General features: G+C 39.9%; 1 protein-coding gene across 3 annotated transcripts in view; it reads left to right on the top strand.

Annotated features, from left to right (window-relative positions):
- Positions 1–11,672, top strand: part of lsamp (limbic system associated membrane protein) — a 303,186-nt gene extending 291,514 nt beyond the window's left edge. For all 3 annotated transcript variants that reach the window (XM_076976767.1, XM_076976766.1, XM_076976765.1), the window contains 2 exons: positions 6,940–7,088; positions 8,534–11,672. In XM_076976767.1, coding sequence (XP_076832882.1) covers positions 6,940–7,088; positions 8,534–8,631 — 247 coding nt within the window. In that variant the 3' untranslated portion in view covers positions 8,632–11,672. The remainder of the gene's footprint in view (positions 1–6,939; positions 7,089–8,533) is intronic.
- The last annotated feature ends 905 nt before the right edge of the window (positions 11,673–12,577 follow it).

The following is a 12,577-nucleotide window of genomic DNA, read 5'->3' as shown; positions in this document are numbered from 1 at the left end:
TCACATTAACAAATACTCTTACTATAGAGGATTTCACAACCCTCACAAGTAGAGCACATTACTTCACTCTAGTGTTTAATAAGGGACAGAAACAGGGAGTCTGGATATACTGGAGGTGTATCTCAATTAGACATCGATTTTCACTCTGTTTTCAAATTCAAATATGAGTCTTCCAAAGGGGAGGTATGAGCCTTTCATGGGGAGATATGAGTGTTCCATGGGGAGATATGAGTCTTCCATGGGGAAATATGAGTTTTCCATGGGGAGACATGAGCCTTCTAGGGGGAGATATGAGCCTACACACAGGAAACCTGTAAGTGCAGGAAGCTTGAGTGCAGAAGAAGATGGACTGTTCACTAATGTCTCCGTGACTACCAAGCTTTGATCTCATCAGGAGGGTAAGCAGCACAGAGGCGTTTGAGCCAGTCAGGTACTGCAGGAAGCAGAGGACCACAAACTGCACACTCCACGGTGCACACTGGTAAAATTACAAGTTGCAATTCAGGATCGGTTTTGCATGAACATCGAACTCAACGAGAGAGGCTGGTGTAGTTTCTGGAAAACATGCAGACACAGGCGATTCTGTTTGAAATGTACTGGACAGACACACATGTTTATTAAAGTAGCACAGACATGAAGGCTCCCTGAGACATGAGGGCTCCCCAAGACATGAGGGGCTCCCCGAGACATGAGGGACTCCCTGAGACATGAGGGCTCCCTGAGACATGCGGGCTCCCTGAGACATGAGGGCTCCCCGAGACATGAGGGACTCCCTGAGACATGAGGGCTCCCTGAGACATGCGGGCTCCCTGAGACATGAGGGCTCCCCGAGACATGAGGGGCTCCCCGAGACATGAGCAGCTCCCCGAGACATGAGGGACTCCCTGAGACATGAGGGTTCCCCGAGACATGAGGGCTCCCCGAGACATGAGGGCTCCCCGAGACATGAGGGCTAACCAGCTAACCTGTATGAACCAGCAGGATGACCTCACTGACATCTGTGTTTCCTTTAAATCTCCATGTGCATGAACCTCAAGAACTGCATCTTTTAACTGACAGGAGACTGTATCTGAGTCTCCAACACTGATTGGAAGGTTATTCCAAAGGGGCTTTGAATGAAAATGTTTTTCTCCCTGCTGTAACATTCGTAATTTAGGTACTAACAGACAGCCAGCACAGATAACCAGGAATCTAACACATCACCAGTCAGTTGAGTAGGCATGACGATAATAAGTAAATACATTTACAAGAGTATATGGGACAGGTACAAATGGGTTTTGCACAATTCTACCGATGCAACAAAAATGTGAAGTCTTGATCAGAGTATAATAAAAGATCATTTGTTATCTTCACTACTAACATCTCTGTATCGTGAAGTGTAAAACGTCAAGCAGAACATTTGGAAGTAAATGTAAGTTTAACTAGCGCCATCTGTTGGAGTGAAAAAATAATCCAACCTTTCTGCTGTAGCTACACAGGGTGCATGATTTACATTGTGTAAAGTGCGTAATTTGTTTTGGATAAATTAGCTGTTTACATTTTTCTTAATAGTATACATTTGATATATAAACGGTTCCTGAAATCACGGTGTGCCGCAGAGTGAGTAGATTTGTGGTTGTGATGGTGCAGCACTTTTGCACTGCTACATCACAGCTGCAGTGTTCTGGGCCCAACTATTGCCTGTGTTTGCACATCACACTCTCCTTGTGCCTGTCTGTGTTTGCACACTCTCACTGTGCCTGCCTGTGTTTGCACATTCGCCCTATGTGACTGTGTGTGTTTGCACACTCTCTCTGTGCCTCGCTCAAACAGAAATTCGCTGTCATTTTCCTGGTTCCAATCCCTGACTGTGTGACCCCTGTGGCATGATGCATTGTCTTGTTGAATGTGTCCTTCTCCCATATGGTAAACAGCTGTCATGAAGGCATGAGCTCAGTCATCCACAGTGCGTAGGTAAGCCCTACTGTCCAAACGTCCATTCACAGGACCCAGAGCGTGCCAAGAAAACATTGGAGTTCCTTTCAATTCAGTTCAGATTACTTTATTATAGTAATACATTGGAACAAGCCTCAGATGTTGATTGCCATGGGTACCATGGGTAATCTGTAACAGAAGCAGCTCTCCCAGGCTGCAAAAGCAATTACTAAAAGAGCAAAAGCATTTTTTTTCTAAAATGTGTGTTTGTGAACATCACTATATAAGTTCAGCTTTCTATTATTAAGGCTATTAGAAGAGAGAGTCTCAGTAAACAATAACAGGTGACTATCAATAGTAAAGCAGGAGATTTCATATTCTGAGATGTATGGGGCACAACTGACTGCAAGGTGGGTTTGTGGCAGTCGCTAGATCACAGTGCGACAGGAGAACAGACAGCACCTCGTTCCCACAGACAGCTCTCGCAGCCAAAGGGCCCTGGCACATGGGAGCAGAGAGATCAGAGTGAGTTCAGTGAGAGTCACTAATGAGCTGGGGCTCCTCAATGTCTCCCAGAGACTACTGTGTGTTCCTCGTGGTCATGGTCCTCAAAGTCAACAGGATACTGAATTCTGCAGCCAGGATTCCAATATGTCGCAAACCAGGAAGAACTGCTCTGAATATCCAGAGGAGGAGCAGACCTGAGTGACTGGTGCTGGGGGCGGCACTGGAATCTCTGGAATTCAAGGAGAATATTGTAGAAACCAATGTAACACGGATTCCTTTTTTATGGAGGCTTTAGAAAAGGAAACAAATGGAGTTTATCATATTAAATTATATATATATATATATATATATATATATATATATATATATATATATATATATATATATATATATATATATACGCCTCATAATTGTTGATTAATCCCACTGATTTATCTATCTCAATATATCAGCTTCATCATTTATGAGCGTCATCATTTATCATCATTTACCACCAAAGTTTGACTTTAAAGTTTAATAAAGAGTGAACTTTGCAGAACAGCAAGCTTGGCGAGAACTGTTTCAAATTTCTGGGTTTCCTTAACCAATGAGTTGAGGGAACTAGTTACTGTGGTGAATCCATGGATGAAACAGTGATCAAGTATACAAAACACATTGCTTCAAATCAGATAGGATTTACTTCAATGCAGTTGTGAAGTTACTTTATGTACAGGATATGTACAGGAGTAGTTGCAAGGGTAGTTTTAGGCACACATGACTGGCAACACAAGACTCTGTCACAAATGAAACAGAATGTATTACACCAGACTAAATGTGAGGAGTGCTGCTGTCTATTCTCAGAGGAACCAGGTTATCCTTGAGGCAATGCGCATCTAAGGAAAACCTGCACAAGTACTTTTGAAAAAGCTCTTCTGTCCACAACAGAGATACACTCCCTTCTGCTGTTTCTCATTGGGCGGTTCTCTGCCTCAGCCAATTTGTATGACTTCAGCATCAGAAAGAGCTGCTCAAACTTCTGTGTAGGACTGGCACTGACGGGTTGGAAGAGCACGGACATGGTTGTTCTGTTTTATAGAGAACTGAATGAATTGGAAGAGTGAAAGATGATCGTCCATGCATGCTAGCTCAGATTTAAGGGCTTCATTAAGAACTTGCCAAAAGAGCGTGTTGAACACACTCTCTTTCTGACCACTTTTAAGTGGCTAGTGTGCAAAATGGGAGGGAGTAGTCGACAGGCAACATTTTCCATTGATTGATTTGCAGCAATTATTGCCCTGGACCCTTGCCACTGAGGGAATGATCAAACACTTCCCAGAACAGTTGAAAGGCTGAATACGAGCCAGCAGTGTGTGCAGGCTGCTTGGCCCAAGCTGAGGGCTTTGCCACTGAAAGCACAAAAGTGATTTTGGCATCACCGAGGTGAAGGTTGAAGACCTGACAACTCAAATACAGAAAACACTAAATAAAAAAGAAAAGCCTTTGCATTTTCATGGAGAACCATCATGTTTGTCAGGTTATTGGCTAATTGCTGACACTGGAGCGGTGGTGGAGGGGGAGTTAGACCGAGTTGTAGCTGGTGCTGGGTCGCTCTCATCTACATTATGAACAGAATAAATGTGTTAGTGGCCTGTTGTTGCAGGTGTGTGTGTGAGCCTAGCATATTTTCCTGGGCTACTACAACCATTGGTAGTGTCTGTAGGCCTGCTGGATCCAGTGCACTGGTAAATGACGCTGGGGTGAATGAGGCTTACACAGATTAGGACATTTACTTCAGATAGAAATTATCCAAAGGGCAGGATGTAGGTCTGGTCAAATTTCTCAAAGTAGTTTCATAAATAAGTCTCATGAAATTACCTACAAAATGGTGGACGTGGAGAGTTGTCTCCTTCTCTATGTAGCATCTAAGGAACTAACAGGCAGAAATACTGAATAAAGATGAATTGCGTGTTTTATTGTGGTAAACCTGGTTACATATAAGTACCAGTCTTGAACAACCATCCTTAACTATGGAGGCATGGAACCTTCAAGGAAAAATGTATACAGCCAAAAACCAGGAAGGGGAGAAAGGGCAAAAATCACAAAAAGGGCAAACAGACAGTAGGAAGGTACAGTAGGAAGCTACAGTCCAAAGGTAGGAAGAGAAAGGCTCAGTAAAGAGTATCAGTTCGTGGCAAACTGAAGATGTTCAAATAGGGAGATGGCTCAGGAATGATTCTTCAAGGTGTGTGTATCCATTAATCAGAATTCTCTGAAGGAGGACCTCTAGTGGTAAGACTGAGGTCTGCAGGGAGCAGATATTACAAAATGTACTGAATTTTATAATAAAGCAATATTCTTGTTAGGCTTAAAACTTATGTTAGGGTTGCAATATTTGCAATTTGCAATATCTACAGACCATTTAGCAATTAACTAAAACCTTTGTATAAACTTTAATGGTAAAACTCAGTTTACATGCTACTGTGAAACAGAACCCCCGCGTTCCGCCATGTTTGAAAACGCTGGGAAGCTGGTGGGGTGGGCGTGGCTTGGTCCCAGAGGCGGTCTCAGAGCTCTGTGTCAGTCCGGAATCAGTGACCAATGGAGATTGCAGAGGAACGCCTTCATCTAAGACCCTCCCACACGTGAAATGTGTTCCAAAAGTCAGAAGCAAAAAACGAAGCAGAAGCAAAGAGAGATTCCAGAAGCAAAAGACCTTACTGGGAAAATCCAAAAAAACAAAAACAATGGAACCAAAAACTTGTCAAAATGCAAACGAAAATAAGTTTCAAAAAATAACCAATTATATTAAAAAATATATACTTTTGATATATTTTTTTCTGTTTTGCATTCATAACATTTACTTTCTGCTCTTGGATTTAATTTTGCTTTTGTGGAACTATTGAAACAAAAATCACACCATATGATTGCACCGTGTTTCTGCACTCCCAAAACGACTTCAGTCACGTTGTGATGACGTAAGCGTGCTCGGGCCGGCTTGATGAAGGCAGTGGCTGTGTTCGAAATAGATTACTACATACTGGATACTGCATACTGGACTCAGTATATACTGGATACTGCATACTGGTCCTCGTAGTAGTATGCAGTACAGTTGCCAGTATGCGACAAAAGCAAAGCACACTACGGGGTCACGTGAACGTAGCGTTGCATGATGTGATGCAGTACACCACGAAGATAGGTCTGTTTGCGTACTGGAATATTTTGCGGAAGTAGTAGGTCATCCGGGTATGTTTCGCATACTGGAAATTTTCATTTTGGTCACATACTGCATACGACATACTGATTTGGGGCTCGATCAGTATGCCAGTAGTATGTAGTAGGCTATTCCGAACACAGCCAGTGTGAGTGCAGGCCAGAGGGGGAGTGGGGAGGGGGGATAACCGGGCCCCAGCACGGAACCAGCAAACCGTGCCTAGTGTGAGTACACCCTTACTCTCATTCATCTGATTAGCCATTAACCATGATACATTTGTTCATATTATGTCACTCATAATGATTTTAAATACTATAGGATTGATGTATTTAGATATTGTCAAATATTCATTTAGATTTATTGGCAGATGTTTATAGCTATATTTATTTGTTCTGTATTTTTTTCTATTTATTTTCTCTGAATAGACATTATAATACTTATATGGTTGTTTTGAGAAAGAAACTTTCTTCATTTTGAATTTTACTGTGTACAAACCATGAAAGTACAGAAAAAGTGAAGAGATTTAAAACACTTTCACGTTCCTGACATGTCTGGGTCAGGGTGTTCAATGCTTCTGAACAAGAGACAGATACAATATTACTTCACTTCTCCTTTATAGTTGTAGCAAACCAAATGACATTTTTATCTGAATAAACTCACAGAAAGATGTTTTATTGGAACAACAAGAAACATGAAGCACTGGTAAGACAAACAGAAAACCACCTTTATTCATCAAAGTAACAAGTGCAGATATGAGCACCATAAATCTTATACAAACATCTTTGTATCTGATTCATAAAACCATCATACAACATCAAAACAAGCTCAAAACAAACTCAAACCAAGTTCAAAACATACTCAATACAAGCTCAATGCAAGTTCAAACCAAGCTCAAAATAAGCTCAGAAACATCTGAACACGAGTACTGCTTTAAGAAATCCTCTTCACTGTCATGGAAACAAGCTTTTGAGTATCACTCCCTTATTTACATATCACATGTATATGAGATGTCTTAATTTATACTTGTACACATATTTCCATGAAACACACCCACACATTTCTCTAGTTACAATTACTAGTCAAAAGCCAATTAACTTCTAAAGTTATGAAATTGTGGTTTATATTTACCATTTAATACCACATATAGTGACACCATTCAGACTGAAGTGTGTGCTTTACCAGGGCTAATATGTGTCTTACATGCTACATCTTCTACATGCATTTTGATGACTTCTTCTAAGACTCGCATGTTTATTCTCTCTCTCTCTCTCTCTCTCTCTCTCTCTCTCTCTCTCTCTCTCTCTCTCTCTCTCTCTCTCTCTCTCTAGGCTGTCCAATATGCAGGGCATTACTATTCAGATCACTGGTTCTCGTACTATGCTACTTGTAGCTAATGTCACAGAAGATGATTATGGAAATTACACTTGTGTGGCCACCAACCGTCTGGGAATACACAACGCTAGTGTCTTCCTTTACAGTGAGTAACACACACATGCACACACACACACACACACACACACCACACAGGCTTTAACATACATCGGGCTAATCTGTATTGGGTATCAATCAATTGGAGATATGTATATATATTATTTACAAGTGCATTCGCAGTGGTGTAAATGTATAATGAAAGCATGTGGGTTAACACCTGCCCTTTGGTTACAATGAGGTCATTCATGAAAAAAGGCCAATAAATATTGACACAACATAAACAATGTAGAGGCGTCCAGTAGAGTCCATACTGAACTCACACGGAGTCCATTAGCTGACTTCATAGTGGTGCTGGCAGTAATGGATTAAACTTACAACTGACCGTAAAATGTTTTACTAGCTTGTTAGATACTGCCAAAGAGTATGCACCTAATTAACTGACCAGTCATTTACTGTCTTTCTGTCTCTCACTCCTGCTGTCTGTATCTATCCATCTATCTATCTCTCCGTTACATTTCACAGTCAGTGATTTTAACGTTGCCAATTTCACAACACATACAGTCCACAACACATACTGTATAACAATTCACTAATAGTTGAATAAATACGTAGAGATGAGAGTGCTGAGAGGTTCTAAGTTAGCTTGACCATATTTTTGTTTTCAATAAAAGGGAGAGTGTGATAGTGCATGACCACTTTAACAAATATGTTTTTTTACTGGACCAATAACACCTGCCTTCCGTCGCTCCATGTGGGGATCTAGTCTAATACAGATCTCCACACGACCCCTGACCCCCAACCCTAACCCTAACCCCCCAAGCATGAGTGTCAGCACCATGTTCAAGCATATTTAGGCTTGTTAAGGCAACACAGAAAGATAGTAAAGGATCCTTTCTGGCCATTTCTATGAAGCACATTTTTAGGTCCCATACAGAGGACTTGTCTGTCATTGTCACCCTGAGTGCACAGGTTGAGGACTATAAATTTACTTAGTAAAGTGTATTTTATACTTTGTCCACCAGATGTCACAATGTACCAATAAATTACTCTACATAAGAATACTAGGGTGACGCTCTATGTTTTTATTTTCTATCTTATTAAAAATAAAAATGTGCTCAGATTATTATCCACATTTTTAAATAACTACTGCCAATGTAACATTTCTGATGTTCTAGTATATCTGATTACCTCACTGTGTATTTCCTGAGGTCTCTGGGAGTTAATTAAGGTGTGTTAGAGCAGAGTCCTTGTGTTCCCCTGTCTGGGTCTTGTCAGCTTTAGAAAGCTAAATCTCTCTACCTTTCTCACTTTTTGTTTGGATTTTGTAGCATTATTTAGTTGATGAATGTGATTATGATTATTTCTATAGATTATACATTTTTATAAGAATTTGAGAGTGGATTTTTAACAAGGCCTTTTCACTGAGTCTATAAATGTTCTCGTTTGGAGAGCTTGTTAATTCCTACTACACACATTCTCTCTTTTTTGCAGGACCTGGAACTGGGAGGGACATCAATGGCTCCGCCTGCGTCTGTCAATCACTGTGGCTCCTCCTCCTGCCCTTCCTCCTGCCTGTACTCAAGTGTTAATACGCAGCGCTGTACTATTCAGAATCACACCCACTGCTCTCTTATTCACTCATTCTCTCTCTCTCTCTCTCTCTCTCTCTCTCTCTCTCTCTCTCTCTCTCTCTCTCTCTCTCTCTCTCTCTCTCTCTCTCTCTCTCACACACACTCCCTCCCCTGCCTGTGTCCCAGACTGTTTGCATCACCACCCAGAATGAATCGTGCCTACACGCACGCAAACTAGGTACATTTACAATTCAGAAAGTCAATCAGAATGGGTGATTTATATGGTTTGATGTTGAAAAATTACAAAAAAAAAGTAACATGAAAGGGAACATGGGGGGCAATTGACAGAAACAGTGCTCTAGAATATGATTATTGTTATCTTTACTTGTTGAGTCCTCGTTTTTGTTGTCCTGGAGTTCGTTTAGTTTGGCTTGTCTTTTCTCACAACATTCTGAGAACAAACAGAATTAAAAATGCACATGTTTTAGTGCTAACTACAGCAGCCAGCAATCATCTGGACATTTGGAAAATAAATAATGCTACTTTTAATAGTGCACTCTCTCCAGGTTTCTTCAGTACCTGCCAAATATGTAAAAAGTAACACAGAGTGCAGCATCAGAAAAAAAAAAGTCTGTTTATTAGCCAGAATACAGAATAAGCTATAGATAGCAGTCTTAGCAACCAGCGCTCAGTACCACCAAATGGAAAATAGCCAGTCAACTACTTCTTGAGCCTCATAGTTACCGTACTTCCTGATTACGACCTAGACACCAAACCTTTTTCTACAATGTTGACATAAAAGCCACATGAGTGGTATAAGAACAAATTAGTTAACCAGCAGAAAATTACTTCACAATCTCAGCCCAAAATGGCCCAGATGTCCAGCAGGCACAGAGTTTAGCTCTGTGCTAAAAGTGACCCATATTGTAGAATCTCCACAGATGGAGTTAACATGGGGGAAGACTGAAGCCTCAACCACAACCACCACAACCCACAGACTCAGTTCGGTTACCATAGCAACAGAGGCTCAATAGAGGCGCGCCTTCTGAAACATGTAGCACGCATGTTCGCCTTTCTCCTTTTCAGTAAACTCGGAGCTCGTCCTCTGAGCAGATGTTGTTTGAAGTGTCCCTGATTTGAGCTGTAGTCTGGTGGCGTAATGGAAAAACAAACAAACAAACAACAGACCTGATGTAAGCAAAGTGAATTTTTGTGAATAGAATTGAATTGAGACGCAGTGTTCAGAGTGTGTAAAAGTGTGGACTGTTTGTTGCACAACTCCATGTTGAACAATTGATTCTTCTCAAAAAAAAAAGGATGAAACGAATCTTTTGGAAGGACGGCGCGTCCTGAGAGATGAATATCGTGTATTGTTTGTTGTTTTTAAAGCCATCCCTCCACTTTAATGAAAGCTTATCACTCTGACTCTAAACTCGTACCACCTTAACAGGTTTTAGGGCAGGCTGGTTGGTTGCCTGGTTACTAACTTTACTGTGAGAATCGGCCACTAGCTCCTCCTCCATCTACCGCCCTTCACCATTTGTGGTATATGTACCATACAGCTAATCTGTGTGACTTTGGACTGAAACGTATGAGACCAATGAATGCTCAGCTTCTAGTTTAATCCTATCTTTGCTCCTCTCTTCTGTGTATTTTTAATGGAATCTCACGAGTTTTTTTTTCCTCATCCATTTCAATTAACGTTGTATATATCTACTTGAATCCATTGTCCTTAAATATATATATATATATATATATCTATTTAAAAAAATAATATATTACATTCATGTTTCTTAATAGGCTCGTGAATTTGTTGAGGCATAACTTGTAGTTTTCACTGGTGGCACCCTCGTGCACCCTGTAAGTAAAAAACAATTAGGACACAAAACTGGAGGTTTTTAACAATGATAATTTACATGATATAATCTCTCAGACAAAAGATAGATCCACTGTCCCTTTGAGGTGAAGTATCTTCATATTTTCCTTTTATAGAATGTAATGATGTCTATTATTGAGATTTTTGCATTAAAGTGCAAATACCCACACGCTCTTTGCCAAAACACAAAGTCTAAAAAAGAACAAGAAGGTATTGTCATATTTAGATGAATTGTGAGAAGTGCGTTCTTTCTTCGGACCTGCATTTACACTAGGTTAGGTTTTGCATTATTTTTAGATACAAGTGTATACTTTGAATGTGTCTTCTCCCTGTGGCCTAATGGTTCATTTAAACCTTTGATACTTATTTTGTTCCCGCCTACCCCCACACCTCCTGAGTGAGTGACAGCGCCGTCAACCAGTGAGCTGCCAGAGTTTCGATGCCTTGTTAATCCTACAAATACAACCAACCTGTTCCATTCTCCCCACTCATGTGTGATAAGAATCAGCAGTTTCTTCATCATAGTTTAGAGTAGGCAGATCTATGTGCTAAAGCAGTCACATATAAAGGGCTAGCTACCCCCTTTAGACAAAATTTCCTCCAATATGGTAGGCAGTCGGCAGCAAGAAGAACACTAAGATATACACTTCAGACATACAGTCTCTGTCATGGTGGGCTTTTCAGTAGCCTATAGATTATCCTACTCTAAAGTGTGACTGGTATGTTTTGTAGCTGATGTACAACTGTCACTACTGTGGATATGTGCATATGTTTGATTTTACATTAATACACTTACACAATCTATAAAGCATCTACCCCATGACTGTGGTTATAAGCCATCAGGTCTAGCTAACAATAGTTGCATTATGTGTAGCCTTACAATGTCTTCTTTCCCCTGAATTTTCATAAGCAAAATGCTTTTGTTTTGTTTTTTTTTTCTTTTTTCTTTTTAAATGCCATTTGTGTGTGTGAACCTTTTCGACTATAAACCACTCCAAAAAAATGGAACGTCATATTAAGAGTTCTCATGACAGGAGGAAATTCTACTCCCTCGTTTCAATGCAATGAACATTTTATAACAGCTTTGATTTATTCTTCAATTAATGCGATCAGTTTCTAAAAATCGTATGTACTGTAAAGTACCCATGACGTTCAAAAATGAAATAAAGTCATTTGAATTGGACGTGCTGTATTTAAAAATATTGTTGGTTATCTTTTTGTTCTTGTTTTGGTTTGGGTTTTGTTGTTTTTTTTTGCCGTGTGTGTTAACAACTTAAGAATTATGTTTATCATATAAGGAACAAATAAAATGATGCTTTATGAATTGAATAGTTTATTCTCCCTATAAAGATATGAAATCTTTATCAGTTTCTAAATGTAATTAAGGCACAGGCCATCATAACATAACAGGACTATTGCTAGCTGATATGTACCTTAAAGCTTTTGTGACCCTTGGTAACCAAACATAGAAAACAGTAGAAAGAGAAAGCAAGCCCGAGGTTCTGGGGCTGGGTCATTTCTTTGTTAATTTTTAGATGTATTAGATTTCTTATGCTGTTCCTGGATAGGTTATGCTTTTGAACACCAAGCCAATTCACAAAAAAAAGTTCAAATGTAGCAGTTATTTTGAAAATACACATAATAGCACAGGTAATAGTGTGTGATTATTGTAATTTCTTTGGCTTTCTTATACCTGTAGTAATTTATGCATTGAATGGATTGGTGGATTGGATGCAATAATCACACATAGGTGGATATTGAACAGTAGCTCAGGAGATCCACTAGATCCCTGCTATAGATCCTGTAATTGTTTAGGTTGATCAAATACTACTTCCAGTGAAAAAGATTATGTAACATTATGTAGCCATTTACAAAGCTACAGATGAACAATAATGTTGGGATTCTTATCATACATCAATTGAAAGATTTGGCTGCCTTTGAGTTATTAAGAGGTTTGAAATGTGTTTTTTTATGTTAATAATTAGATAATCTTATGGCTGCACTTAACACCTGAGTTAGACTGCCAGGTTTTATGTAACATAGAACCAGTGGATCAGATAATTACCGGACAGATGTAGCTATATCAGA

This window comes from Brachyhypopomus gauderio, chromosome 16, assembly GCF_052324685.1.
Source record: "Brachyhypopomus gauderio isolate BG-103 chromosome 16, BGAUD_0.2, whole genome shotgun sequence".
Lineage (NCBI taxonomy): Eukaryota > Metazoa > Chordata > Actinopteri > Gymnotiformes > Hypopomidae > Brachyhypopomus > Brachyhypopomus gauderio.
Note: the sequence above shows the minus strand (reverse complement) of the source record. Positions and strands in the feature narration are given on the sequence as shown.